General features: G+C 51.3%; 2 protein-coding genes across 11 annotated transcripts in view; both read left to right on the forward strand.

Moving 5' to 3' along the window:
• Positions 1-4,776, forward strand: part of TLK2 (tousled like kinase 2) — a 42,679-nt gene extending 37,903 nt beyond the window's left edge. For all 10 annotated transcript variants that reach the window (XM_063404104.1, XM_063404109.1, XM_063404102.1 and 7 more), the window contains 3 exons: positions 485-596; positions 1,531-1,638; positions 2,115-4,776. In XM_063404104.1, coding sequence (XP_063260174.1) covers positions 485-596; positions 1,531-1,638; positions 2,115-2,288 — 394 coding nt within the window. In that variant the 3' untranslated portion in view covers positions 2,289-4,776. The remainder of the gene's footprint in view (positions 1-484; positions 597-1,530; positions 1,639-2,114) is intronic.
• Positions 4,777-10,751: 5,975 nt separating this feature from the next.
• The window catches only part of MRC2 (mannose receptor C type 2), a 28,722-nt gene continuing 24,769 nt past the window's right edge, over positions 10,752-14,704 (forward strand). The window contains exon 1 of the mRNA XM_063404116.1: positions 10,752-10,899. Coding sequence (XP_063260186.1) covers positions 10,785-10,899 — 115 coding nt within the window. The 5' untranslated portion in view covers positions 10,752-10,784. The remainder of the gene's footprint in view (positions 10,900-14,704) is intronic.

Raw genomic sequence — 14,704 nt, forward strand, 5'->3', positions numbered from 1 at the left:
GAACATGGGCAACAGAACATTTGTTGGGCCATTCCATGTTGGACAGCTTTGTTCTGTCCCTAAAAATGATACTAGCTGTACCCTGAGTGAAGCTGAGTGTCTTTAACTGAACATGTCATCTGAGGTTGTATTTCTAAAAATATGTATTTTGGCTGTGTGCTTTTATTGTGGAATTGTTGGCCAAGCCCTTTCAACAGCAAGTACCAATTCTCAAGATAAAAGAAATGGGCTTGTTTTGCATGCTCTGGTGAAAAGAAACTGACTGTGCTGACTCGCTCCGAATATGAGTGTCTGGAGAGTCCTTGGGATCACTATTGCCAGAAGGAGTAGGCATTGGTGATCTTGGCCCAGAGATACACAGGAATGAAATGGGACCCTTGAGTCCCAAGCCAGTATGTGATCATAGAATTTTCTCTTCTAAAAGAAATCATGGAAAATGCTTGAAGCTGCTGCTCATAACTTCTTAACACTTCCTTCTAATCAGGTATTTGCCACCAGAATGTTTTGTGGTTGGGAAAGAACCTCCAAAGATTTCAAATAAAGTTGATGTCTGGTCAGTGGGAGTCATCTTCTATCAGTGTCTATATGGCAGAAAGGTAAGAAGGCGTTTAATTCCTTTTCTTAGTGGTGTTTCCCAAACCTTTTGAGAGGCAACCCAGGCTTCTGCTTCCTTTTGCACAGACTTAGAATATTCTCCCTTGTCTCTTTGCCATCAGTTCCAGGGCAGAGTCCATGCTAATGGAAATGGGGAGCATAGACTAGGCTGTGTTGTGCTTTACCTTTAGCATTTCCTTCAGAAAAGACATTCTGCAGAACATCTCTTTCCACTGGACATGTTCCCACTGAGACTGTTTTGGGCAGGACAGGTGTGTGTCATTCATGGTCTGAGGTTTTTGGGTGTGGTCTTGTCTGTGACACTTTCAATGCCCTGAGTCTTTGTTGAACTTGATGGCTGTAAGTGCTTAGAGGGGGGGAAAAAAACGTAGGTACAAGGACCCACTTTAGAAGTTTTTAGGATGACTTTTGGAAGGGAAGAGCATGGATTAGGAAAAGATGATTTGTCATGAGAAAAGGTAGTTTGCTTTATGACAACAGGAGAGATAGGATGGAGAAGGGAAAGCATTCCATGGGCTGTAGTTTTCATGAGTCCCTGGTAACCAAGTGTTATGAAAGCTGGGGCTCACACATGTGTGCTGCTCAGTGCTGTTAGTCAGACACATGGAACCAGCCTAACAGAGATGAGTGGGTGAATCTCTGCCAGCTCAGATGGATGAGAAATGCTGTAACAGACCCACAAGGTCTGGAAGCAGGTGGAGGTCCCTACTGGCCAAGCCAGACATGTTCCAGCTTGGTCCTTTTGCTGAATGTGGGAGCAATGTGTCCTGGTCCTCTGGTATCTGCAGCACCTTCCCAGCAGTTGCGGGCTGCTTGCCTGTAAAAATGCTGTTGTCAGGTGATGATAAACAGTAGAGGTACAGGTTTTTTAGGCCTGTCACCAACCTCTAACAACTTTTTTCTTTCTTTTGGTAGCCCTTCGGTCACAACCAGTCACAACAGGATATTTTGCAGGAGAACACAATCCTGAAAGCTACTGAGGTGCAGTTCCCTCCAAAGCCAGTAGTCACACCAGAAGCAAAGGTAAATCTGCTTGAGGGTCAGGCAGCACAGACAGTTCAGCCTCCTGATTTCCATAAAACCGGCAGAAGTCCTGTGTTTAATGCTCACCTATTGCACAGTGATCAGTGGCTTTGTATGTCCCATCCTTGGAGGTGTTCAAGGCCAGACTGGATGGAGCTCTGAGCAGCCTGGTCTAGTGAAAAGTGTCCCTGCTCATGACAGGGAGGTTGGAATGACATGAGCTTAAAGGTCCTTCCAACCCACACCACATTCTGTGATTCCATGATTACTGCAGCTGCAAGGCTGAGTCAGCATTGAACACTGGGTGCCTCTCTCTGCCCGTGCTTCTCCTGGTGAGCTTTAGGGCAAGAGCCGGGCTGTGTCTAGGGAAGGAGTTTCAACACTGGGGCTGTCACAATGGCCTTGCTCCCAGAGTCAAAAGCTTCCTGTTTCTGTCACAAAAAACTAATTCTTGCTTTGGCTTTGGGGTGCTGCAGGCGTTCATCAGGCGGTGTCTAGCCTATCGAAAGGAGGACCGGATAGATGTCCAGCAGCTGGCCTGTGACCCCTACTTGCTGCCTCACATCCGCAAATCTGTATCCACAAGCAGCCCAGCTGGAGCTGCAATTGCATCAACCTCTGGATCATCCACTAACAGCTCTTCAAACTGAGACAGAGTAATAGGCCAAAAACTGCTTGAGAAACCGGCAAAAAAACTTTCAGAAACACCTTTGGAACAGAGGAATCCACAAGGGTCTCAAGAAACCTGTACCAGGTGCTTTTTTCTCTTGCTTTTTTCCATCCATAGAGCATGACAACATCAACTCTCATCAAGAAAGCCTTCGGCATCTAGGCCAAGCCACGTGGATAGGAGATGGCTTGAGGTTTATCCAGTCAGTGACCACAAAAGGGTGGCTGCTCTGAGCAAGGAGGGGAAACTCAAGAAAAAATACAAAAGGACATGGTTCCATGTACTGTGAACTTTTGAACATGCAGCCTTGGGGAATCCAGGACGCCGTGTGTGCTTCATATGAAGAATGTGGACTTTGGAAAAAAAGACTGGGCTAGTCCAGTGTTGATATTTAAACATTGTTCTTTTTCTTTTAATAAAGTTTAGGTAACATCTCCTGAAAAGCTCGAAGCACCAAGGTTCAGCTGGGGATGGTATATGACTCTTTGCCCTTTGGAGGGGAAAAAAGTTGATCCTGCCTGTTCATGGCACTAGAGTTAGTGTTTTACCCCTAATTAATTTCAATTTTTTAAAAATAACAATTTTTTTGAAGAAAACCGTTTTCTGGTCTCAGTGAAACCCGTATTAGCAGGTTTGTGGCAGTGTTCATTCTGCAGCTGGTGCAGCTTTCTGCTCCTTTGGGAGTGGCCTCTAAGGAATGATTCACTTTCCAAGAGGGTGGTGAAGCCCTGGGAGAACAGGCCTGTGTCTGTGATCATCAGAGTGGGTCACAGCTTAGGCTGCCACAAGGTCTCAGCTGCTGCTTCATCGCTCTCACAACGGTTGCACCTTTTTAATGTGTTGAAGTGCTGTTGTTTTTGCTGACCCAGCCCCTCATCTTCATACCAAGCTCTCCACACTTGTGAGCTTCATCTGGGCTGGCAGGCAGAGAGTGGGCAGGGATTGGAGCACAGCTCAGGTGTCACAGGTGTGATCTGTGCCCACACAGCTCTCTCCTGATCTGGTTGATGTTAGAGCATTCCAAAGCTGAACCCTTCTTTGTCTGCTTCTCTCTGTTGGGTGACTTGGCAGCAAAGCTTCCTCTCTCGCTTAACACTCTTCAAACTTGCTGACTCATGAAACTTGCTGCTATCACTGCATCCAATTTCAGATGGTAGGGAATGAGATAATGTTTGTGAAAGGAGCAAACACAATATTTATTGTCTCCCTCCTGTAGTCTGCTTAGAGGGGTCTTGTACCTTCAGCTGGATCTGCCTGCTGTGAAATGGGAGCCTCCCACTCTGCTTCCTTTTCCCTCCCTCATTGAAGGAAAACTGAAAACACAAAAAGCCCAGCAACTGAACATTTGGCAGCCAGGCTGGACTGGAGTGCTCCTAATGTGTGGCAGGAGTTCTTAGCCAGAAATATTTAAAGATGCAATGTTGAGGAGCAGGGTTTGTCCCGGGGGGAATCAAGTACTGGACTACTGCAATTCAGGCTAGTGGTTAAAAACCAAACTACCCTGTGCGCACTTTCCAGCCCAGTCCTGGACCACTGTGAGCAGGGGCATCCTTTGTGGGTACAACTCAAGGATTGTACCCACAGCTGTGGCAGCCTGTGGACTGTTTGGGTGGCTCTGTTACCCCAGTGGCATCTCCTGACAAGTGCTGATCTCCATCATGCACTCAGAACTGCCCCTTGTCCACCTTATTGTAAGCCACCCATCTGCAAATACTGTGCTTAAACCTGATCAGGATCTTGTTAAGTGAGAAATGGAGCACTCTGTTGGAATTAAACAACAGGTCAGGGAAGTGGAGAACTCTCCTGCTTTGATTTTTCTTACTATTTTTGTAGTGACTCTTGGGCTTTTAATTGGATTTACTCCCTTGCAGCTGCATTAAGGTGGTGTCTAAACTGCTGTAGTGTTTCAGACAAAGAACAGAAATACTGCATCTTTAAATCCTCAGCCATCCTCTCTTAGCCCTTTCCATGCCTGCTGCTCTAAGCCAGAAGATAATTGTCCAGCAAGCAGCTTCAACATGTTTATTTAGCCTCTGTCAGGAGAAATCAGAGTTGGTGCTTCATCCCATTTGCCAAAGCTGGTAACTTGGTATTTGTCCACATCGGGGAGAATTCTAAGAGGGTTTTTTCTATCCTGATCCCATTGGTTCTTGGCCAGCCAGTGTGCGTATCTCTGTGGGTGTGATTAATTTCATGTCAGAAGCATTTATTCCTGCTGTGTGACACCCATCCAGGGCCAGGGAACAGTGACAGCCTTTTGGGGCTGATAGCAGGGAAGGACCCTGGTAGAATTCTGGCTGCAACACTTCCCTTGTTAAGATGGGTTTCACTTCCAGTAACAGACCCGATTGCCACACTGTTCATTTACTTAAAGTGTATGAAGAATTTGTAACTTAAACCAGGCCAGACTGTTTTGGCTCTACCCAACAAATGAGACATGGATATTAAAATAAGTTTTAAGAAACTGATTTGCTTGGCTTTTACTGTTTTTCTGCTCTTGGCATGAGCATGAGTTCGCTTGCAGTGGCTGCACAGAGATGACACAGGACCGGATGAGGAAGGATGGAGGAATGGTGAATTCTGTAGCTCAGACCAGTGAGATTTCTGCATCAGAGGGGAATCACTGAAAATTACTGAGTCACTTAATTACGGGTGTTGATCATGTCCTGGAACATAAATTAGAAAACTGAGGTGGGTTTGTCCCTCATTTCCTGTAGAGCTTCCTTTAGAAGCCATATATGTTGAGGACATAAAAAAACACCTTTTCTATTGATGAAAATATGTGGGTCACAACCCCCCAGCCCATGGACACCCAAGTTGCCCCTCAGTCACCCACAATAACCATACTGAACAGTGATGAAACTCAGCTCCTTTAATTTCTTGGGGCTTCACCTTGTCAGCTTTACAAAAATACACAACAGAAAATGAAAAAGGATTTTGGCAGCTGAAGATGATGAGTCTGTATCTGGAGCAGGGAGTGCTGGGGCCCTTGGCACATCCTGCTCCTCTCCAGGCATGAGCCAGGGCCACACCTGCCTCCAGAGCTGCTTCCTCAGGTGAAGAGTCATCAGGCTCCAAGTTACTCTGCAAACCTGACCTGATCTGACCTTCACTGTGCCTAAAGTCAAACTCAGTGACTGCAAGTGAAACCAAACACTGAGCAGGCTTGGCCCCCTCCTTGCCACTGCAACTGATGATTTTACAGCCCCCTCCAGTTCAGATGATGTAACACAGATTTGGGCCAGGAGAGGCAGCAGGCGTGCTTCAGTAGCATCAGCAGCATCATCATTGTCCTGCATCAGGTAGGCGAGTGCCCACGAGTGCAGGAACACTGCGGGGGACACACCTTGACACCCACAGGATCAAGATTCACCAAGGGCCGCCTCACTTGGTTGCTTCACCTTCTACATTTGCAGTTGAGTCATGCTATAAATGAGCTTCCCTCTGCTAAATGAGCCAGTCCTAGTTGATTTTGTGACCTGGCAAAACCACAATGTGAGCTTTGCAGCTGCTGCCAGTGTCTGCCTGGGGTCTGCTGCTGGAGGATGTAGTTTTCTGGGTGCTACACAAGCTTGGCTCAAGCAGCCTTAACCTAAACTTTCCTACTCCCAGCATGGAGGAGGAGAAGAGACGGGAGCGTGTGGGAGCATAATTAAGCACAGTTCTGATTCCCACCCAGCCTGTATCTAACCTTTGCCACCACATGCTGATGCATCTTTGCATGGAGACACTGATTTTCCATGGCTGCACATGGGTCTGTCTGCCTGTGGTCTCTGCTTCTCTCTGGCCCCAGCACTGCCCTCAAGGGCAGCCGCATGGCTCCCTGGCCATCACCCTGGGTGGGGGCAAAAGGCCAAACAAACGTGGAGCAGCTCGGCCTCCAGAGCTCTGCTCAACTCTTTCCTCTCTCGACTGAAGGTGCCGGCTGCGTAGCAGCCACAAGCACACGCTGCCCTGTTGGCAACCGCCTTGCTCTTGGCTCAGCTCTGCATCTGGATCAGGGCTCCAAACCTGCTTTGTTCAGCATTGGCTCATCCCAGCTCATGCTAATGCTGAAAATCCATGTACTCACACCCAAACCCAGAAGAGTGGCTGGGACTGATGCCAAAATCCCTCCAGGCTAAAAGAACTGGTGAGGGATGGAAGTGGAAGGGGACATGCCCCTGACTATGAGGTAAGACAGTGGCAGAGATGGAAATGTAGCACTTGGGGCCAACGGGGCCATGCTGCTCTTGCTGGAAAGGGCTCGGGAGCAGGGTGAGATCTCTGCTCTGTGGTCCCATACCCGCTTCCTGCAGGAGGAAGATGCTGTTCAGGATGTGCTGACCCTCCACTACTCTGCAGCAGCTTTCCCTCCCCACTCTGCAGCCCAGTTCCTCCAATTTGCTCTTGAGTCATGCAAAGAAAGTGTTTTTCTAAAATGCAAATTTCTTGTAAATGTCTGGAATTCCCTCTCTGCCCCTTTCCAGGAGCCCTCCAGGGAGGCCAGGCAGGAAGAAGAGGCAACAGGCTGAGAAGGCAGCACTTCTCCTTGGGCAGCCTCCCGCCCTGTCTCGCCCCCGCAGCGGAAGGCCAAGATCTCAGTGCTGGCCCGCACAAGGCTGGAGCGCCCTGAAATTCCTCATGGCAGCTCCAAGCAAGCACATCTGGTTTTAATAAATTATTTGCAGCTTGAACTTGCCTGACTTTTCAGGACTGCAGAAGTCAGAGCAGCAAAGAGCTGCCATGTGAGGCGTTCACAAAGGGACCCCCTTTGCAGTGCTGGGAGACAGCAAAATTTGGAAGGAGGTCAGGGGAAATGGGGCTGACCAAGCACATTAAGGGACCCCGGCAATGCTCCATCTGCTCCTTGCAAGAGCCGAAGGGACTGTTGGGCCGGAGGCAGGGAAAGGTCCCTTCATTTTGGCCAGGATCCCTCTACCCACAGCTGAGCCCCAGCTGATCCTAAATATTGCATTTCAGCTCCTGGGGGAGGAGCACGGGAAGCAAACAGGAGGTGCCTCCCTGACACTCCCTGCTTGGTGGAGCCTCAGCCACCAGCACTGAGACTGCTCTCACAGTGTTGAACCCTAACGAGAAAACCAAACTCTCAGGAGCATCAGTATGGGACCCCTGTGACAACCAAAATGCCTGGGGCTGTGGAGGAGCTGAGCCCCCACATGGTGTCCCCAGGCTTATCCCCAAAGGGAAGGGTGCAAATGCAAAGTTTGGGCATGAGTCCCTTGCTGTACCCCCATGGGGTTCACCATCAAACCCCATATCCCAGCGAGAGGATACCAGCCACCCTCACTGCCTACAATGCAAAGCCTGGAGCTTGGAGAAGGAGCTGGACTGGCTGTTCCTGCCTGTCTCCAACAGAGAGAGTGATGTGGTCATTCCCTGCTTCTGCGGCCGACGTGAGGGAGAAGGAGCCAGCAGACGCCAAGACGGCCTCTTCCCCAAGCTGTGACCTCAGTGCATAGTGCCTGCCAGATGGGTGTTGCTCTTGGCCCAACCAGGCCTATTTGGGGCCAGGATGAGGCCAAGGTGGTGCCGAGCTCTTGGCAGAACCTGGCAGGTGCAGCTGGTCCCCTGCAAAGCACAGCCCCTGACACCAGAGTCCCTCGACAGCTGCTGCCCACAGACAGGGCTTTGCTCTCCTGGAGCCCCCAGTCCCACAGTGAGCCATGGCCTGGGGAGAACACCCTTGGAAGAGTGCAACAGAACAGGACATGCTGCCTCCCTGGTCATACAATAAATTGACCCTTAGAACCTGCCAATCCTCAGAAGTGGCCAGACCCTTCCTTCAGAAAAGCTGAAGGCTACAGATGCTCCACACAGGTCCCCAAATAATTTCCTCTAATGCCTCTGGCACAAGCAAACACCAAACATGCCCCACGACAGCCCCAAACTCAGTAAGTCACGGGGTGCCTCACTGCTCTGAGTACCCCAGCTCCAAATCTAGGGTTGCTCCCCCACCCCTATGCTTGGGTCCCACACCTTGTTGGTGACATATTTTGCAACCTGCTGAGCATCCTGACTTGAACCTTGTTCTCCCAAGCACTCCTGACCAGGTCAGACCCTCAGCCAAAGGCGGACAAGTGTCTTGGATCTATCTCCAGAAATGTTTTTCAAACCTTCTGCAGGATGATTTTCACTTGAGCTGATGCTGTTTCACCCCATCCCATTTCACTCCTTCCACTGTGACCACTCCCTACATGGGATGTTGCTTTGTCCACAACTCAGAACTTATTTTTTCAATTAAATGACAGATACAGATAATTATAGATACAGTAGCTGTGGGAATCAGCTACTGACACTGAATATCATCAGTTCCAGGTAATCCTGGAATAAGCCCATTGCTCCAAATCAATCTCCCCAGGCAAGGATCTCTCCTGAGATTGTGGCCAGAGGTGAAGCTGGCCATCCCCTGCATGCATCCATGTGCCCTTGTCCTTGTCTGGCAGCAACTCATTACAGCCAGAGGGGTCAGACAGCCTGGAAATGTCCTAAGGGAAAAACACATTTTCTCCCGCTACTCTGTCGAGTAGCGACTCAACTGGTGCTAAACTGGATCAGGAGGAGAGTAGGTAAGGAGTTGTTGGTCTGTGTTGAAGAAATTAATTAAGAAGTGTTTATTATCTGCTAATCACATGCAGCATAGGGGCCTCCAAAACACAGGATGAATCAGGCCAGGAAGCTGCAATGCTCCACAGGATCCAAAGCCTTTTGACTCTGCTATGTTCCTTCTTTTGGATGGGTTCAAATTCCTTGAAAGCGATGTCAGGTTTATCCGGGATGGGTGGAGGGTCCCACTCACGGTACTTCACAGCTCCATCATGTCCAGCCACTGGTGTCTCAGTGGGTGGCATCCCCCTGGAGTGGTCTCCAAGTTTTTGGGATAGGAGCAAGATCTGGATGATTCCTTCCTCTCCTCTGGGCTGTCATGCATGTTTCCTGTGGCAGCCATGGAGGCCAGCAAGGCCTTTCAGTGCTGCTGCAATTAAAAAATAATCCCTGCTTTAGAAAAACCAACAGCCCAGATGCTAATGTGCGTAATTAGCCCCCCCAGAGGGTTTGCATCCCCAAAGCCCATCCTGGCACCAGCCTGAAGGTCCTTCCTGCCTTGCTGGGAAACAACAGATTCCTTTATTTTCTGAAGAACAGCCAAACCATGACTGGCTCACACCCGTTCCTCACCCCCTCAGGGGTTTGTGCCAATTTGGGGCCAGATCCTGCTCCCTGCTCAAGGAAGATTTGCCATCACTTAGTCTCATCGAAAGCATCATCTCCCCTGAACTTGCATGGCAGAGTCTGTGTGTCAAAGAATGACTGACCCCCCCCCCGCTGCCCTGCTCAAATCCCAGGAGAGCTCGAGGAGGTGAGGCTTCCACACCCTCAGGGATGCTCCCATAGGAATGGGCACCATGAGCATCACCCAAATGCATCAAATAGATGTAGAAAGCCAGGAATACGCCAACTTCCAGTGTTTTACATGTATATTGCCTTCTTTGGGTGGCTTTTGGGGCCATGGGAAGCCCTGCTGGAGTGGAGGTGTGAAAATGAAAGTTTAAAAGTTTTTTAAAAAATTTTTAAAAGCCTTTTATGTTCAGCTCCTGGATGCGTGATTTTCCTACATCAGATGTTGTGGATGTTCTTCGTCCCATGCCCTCAGCAGAGCACCAGAAGCTGGAGAGCTGCACCAGCACCCTATGGCTGGGCAGACTGGGCTTGTGGTGGAAGATGCGGTGAGCTGTGTCCAACTTCAGCATCCACAGTCGGACTGGGAGCTGCCCAGTTCTGTGCCACAGGGATGGATAGAGGAGGATCCAGCTGGGCTGGCTGTGCCTGGGATGAGATAACTCTACCGGGCACCCAGAGGTGCAAGCAAGGATGTGTGGTAGGAGCTCACGGCAGACCTTGGCCGCTCTCGCCGGCGAGGTGGGGTGCCACGGTGAGGATCCGCAGCGGGACCCGACGCGGGACTGGCGGCACCGCGGCCATCTCCCCCAGCCCCTCTGCCCAGTACCGGGGCATCGCAACCACCCGAGATGTGGAGGGGGCTGCGGGGGTACTGCTGGGGGAGCCAGCCCATCTCCAGTAGTAGCCATCTGCAGGGATGCCCTGACCAGGCCGGGCTTAGTTTCTGCCACTCCTCCGTTTCACCCCCGGACCCCCGTCCCAGCGATGCGCTGCCGCGGGCGGAGCACCCCCGCGCTCTGGCCGCGCCTCGCTCTCTTGCCGCCGCTGGGCCGGGCCCAGGTCTGCTGACGCAGTGCCTGAGCTCGGCGCGCACGCTTCGGGGTTTTTTTTTCTTATTTTATTTTGTATCTTTTTTCCCCCCGCTTCTTTCCCTCCCTCTCCCGCTCGCGTCCCTTCTCCTCCTCCTCCTTCTCCTCCCTCTCCCCACCCCCTCCCCGTCCGCGGCCCCAGCCCGGCAGGAGCGGCAGGAGGGGCCCGAGCGGAGCGGAGCGGAGCGGAGCGGGCATTGCCGGGGATGGGGCGCGGCTCAGCGGGACCGCGGCCCGTCTGCCCCCCCCCGCGCCCCCCCCTCCGCGGCCCCCTCTGCTGCCTCCTCGGGCTCCAGCTGGTGCTCGGCGCTGCGCACCCAGGTGGGACCGCGCTCTCCCTCCCTCCACTTTCCCGAGTTTTCTTATCGGGGGGAAAGGGGAGGGTGGGGGGGGGAGGCGCAAACCACGTCGAGTAGCCAAACTAGGGCTGGGGGACCCCCCCCGACCGGGCTCCCCTGGGGAGGGGCTGGTGGCACCCCGGCGGCGGCGCGCAGGGTGGAGGAGGCCGCCTCGCTATAACGCGGATCACATCGCTGTGACTTATTTCCTCGTCCAATGTTTTATTTGCTTTTACTACGGTTTGTTTTACTCCATCCCTCTCCGGTCGTGGTGCCTTCCGCCGCGTTTTGTTTTCTCCACTTTGGTCGCGCCGTGTTTTCTTCCAGTTGCGCCGCGTTTTCACTCCCTTTTATCACTCTGGAGTTTAACTCCCCGCGCCGAGCGGCCACGCAGCGCCGGCCGAGGCCAGCGGAAACGCTTCCGCGGCCGCGGTGGGGGCCAGGGCTGGGGGCGGCCGCCGGCCCGCTGCGCTCCGCAGCCCCGCCGCGGCCCTTTGTCTTTGAGGGGAGCCAGGTCGCGGAGTGGGAGGTCGGAAAGGGGCCGAAGGGGTTTGTTGGAGCTTGCCGCCCTCTCCTATCCTGACGCCCTCCTCCGGACATGTTAATCTTAAGAAAAAGTGCCCCCGGGATCGGGGCACGAGTGGGAATGTGCAAACTTTTTTTTTTTTTTTTTTTCCCCTAATAATTCCTCACAATAAAGTCAACGGGCTGTATTTTATCTTTTTTTTAACTTTCTGAAGGCACTATGAGCCAAACACTGGAGGCTCCTTTGCACGGCTCCTGAAATTGCTGCTTTAAGACCCTTTTTATCCCTGGATAGTCCAGCCTTGAACTACAGAACTGCTTTTGGGGCTTCCTTAAATTATTTTTGCCCCATTGATAAAAATTTAAAGTTTCAAAAGAAAGCAAGATTGGCTACTTTTGCCCGAAAATAACAACTGTAAGCCCTTGGCCTATTTTATCAGAGCACGTTTAGTAAATTCAAAGCAGATTTGGAAGTGGCAGCATAGGCACACCCTGATCCCCTGTGCCCACCTCCCCTAGCCCCCTTGCTTTCCCTTCTCCCCCCAGTCTCACCGGGCCTGGGGCTGAGCTGCCTCGCCCAAGGGGCAGACATGGAGTCATGGACGTGATGACAGTGGGCAGCAATCCCGTGCCAAGCAAGGGATCCGTTCTGGGATCAGAGGAGAAACTGCTTGGCTGGGAGATGGAAAAAGTAGGAAGCAATGGGAAAGGAGACCCCTATACCCTGAGGCATTTGGAAGAGCGGTCAGGGTTTGCTGCTGTTTGTAGACATCTTAGCTGGACTTTCCACAGCTGAATTCCTGTTAGACCTCCCCATAATTTACTTGGGGGCTGTGAATTCCTCCTTCTGTGGGCTTTAAGGGGGTTATTTCATTTCAGCAAAGTTTTGCTACCTTTACAAGCCGATTCTGCCCGTTTCATCCCAAAAAATGTCAGTGGGATCCAGGTCTGGCGATTCCAAGGACAGAGGCACCTCTGTCCTGGCTGTGGGGCGGGAGCGAGGTGGCAGCCGACCCCATGCCGAGCCTGGGTGAGGAACAAGGCGGCTTTCAGAGGCTGCCAGCCTGCAGAGCCATGTCCCTTGTGCCTCGCTGGGGCTGAGCACTCTCGGCTCTTTCTCCTCCCTGTCCCCACTTTCAGCTGCTCCTGCCCTGCGTCAGTCCTGGTTGAGACCTGGTGGATGAAGGGGGCAGAGGATGGCACCAATGGAGGCCCCACATCCAGGGTCCCTCAGCATCAGGCTGGTTTGCTCAGAGAGGATCCTCACTGGGAGTTTGGGATCAGGATGGAGTAGTCCCAAGAGTTCCATGTTTCCCAGGACACTTTCAGTGGGGGCCAGAAGACAGGCATTGATTCTTCTGGGGAACTCTTGCTTCCTTGAGAGGTTTGTGCCAACTCTCACCTCTGGGACAACCAGAAACGTGGAGCAGAGCTCCTGGCAGGAGGTTTGAGGCTCCTTGCTGGGATGTCTCCTCCAGCAGGCTCATCTGTGGAGTGTTATGTGGGCATCCACATGCCTTCCCAGGGAAACTGAGGCAGCAGCTGCCATAGTGCCATGGCTGCAGGCAGGACAAGGTCCTTGTCTCAGTGCCAGGACTTGGTGCTGGATCAACTGCCCACCTATCCAGTGCTCAGTGTAGGTCCTGACATGGCAGTTGTAGGGCAAGAGAGAACGCAGAAGGGACCTGAAAAGAGTTCACAGCCTGTAGAGCAAACAGAGCAACTTTTGCATTCATTTTCCCCCCATTTTCTCCTTCCTAATGGAAATAGCTTGTTGCATGGCAAATGCGGACCCAAGAAGTTATATCTCGATCTTCCTTGGACTGTTTGGGAGCAGGAAAAGGGGTCAGAGGTGTTAGCTTTGCTGAGGGGCACAAGGGGCAGTGGAGACCTTACCTCCCCACCGTCTGCAGCCACAGCAGCCGCTGGGAGCTGGCAGCAGAGCTGGGGATGGTGCTTGTGCAAGAATAACAACAGTGGAAAGAGATTTAATTTAACCTTCCATGCAAAACTGTTGTCTTCCCTAAGGCCACCCACCCAGGAGGTTTCCCATGGGGAAGTGCTCCTTGCGAGCATGTGCAAAGGCATTTTCAGGCGTGATGTCTTGGTGATGGTTAAAGCCACGTTGCAGATTTTTCTCTCTGGCTTAATTTTCTCTCTGGCTGGATTTTGCACCTTTTCCTGCAGGCAGAGGCACTCTTCTTAAGTATTGCTACCTTAAGAATTTTCCAAGGAAATATTTTGCCCCAAAATCAAAGCAAATGTGTGCTGAGGATGTTATCATCCCTCTGTACTAAATAATTTTTTCCAGATGAAAAGAGGCATTTTTTCCATCACAAGACGCTCTGGTTCCATTGCCCTGGTGGGCGCTTGGAGCAGGGAAGGGAAGGCTTTGGTCCAGCTCTGCCAGAGGTCCCAATGTTACCCACTGGATCATCATGCCCTGCTCAGCTCCATGAATGCAGCAGGATCTTGGGTGGGAGTGGGAGTGGTGGCTGCCCTCCCACACACTCCAGCCCATGATGAGCCAGCATTTTCTGAAGGGTTGTTTCAGCAATTTGTAAAATTTGGTTCTTCACAGGCAGTGAGAAGCAGGATTTTAATTAATCTGAGCTGTGCACAGCTCACAGAGCATTGACATTTTTCTCATTCCTAAGATTGCTTGGAGCCCAAAAGAGACCCACAGATGCTGTTGTTCTTAAAGAACCCATCTGTAATTTCTTATGGATTAAAAAATGTTTAGTGGATTGACTTTCAAATTCCTGGGAGCACTCTTTAGTCTGGGACCAACTGTTCGGCTGTTTCAGGGACCACAGGGTATTTTCCAATATCATCTCCATCCCACTGCTCAGTCCTGCCCTGCACCTTGTGCTGTCGCAATAGGGACGTATATGGGGTTTTGCAGGTAAAACAGCCTTGTTTGCAGGATGGTGCAGAGGAGGAATGGACAGATTCAGCTTTTCCCGTTCCTCCACCTGAATCCACACATGGCAACTGGGGGCTCTGTAGTAGTGGCCGCATTACCCCAGTAATGCCTGGTCTGGGAGTGCTGGTCATGAGGCAGGCAAAGGGCACCCAGTGGGAATTTTCATGGTAAATATCATTTTAATAAAAAAATATATATGTGAGACACCAGAGACTGTCCCTGGTAGTGTGAATGTTCTTGGGTTTGGTGAATAGGGGGGGTCCTTGTCCAAAAACAGTGATATAGTGCTCAGGGAAATAACATTAGGAGGGATACTGAAGAAACAAAGGAGGAGAAA

The sequence above is a fragment of the Prinia subflava genome, chromosome 8 (assembly GCF_021018805.1).
Source record: "Prinia subflava isolate CZ2003 ecotype Zambia chromosome 8, Cam_Psub_1.2, whole genome shotgun sequence".
Lineage (NCBI taxonomy): Eukaryota > Metazoa > Chordata > Aves > Passeriformes > Cisticolidae > Prinia > Prinia subflava.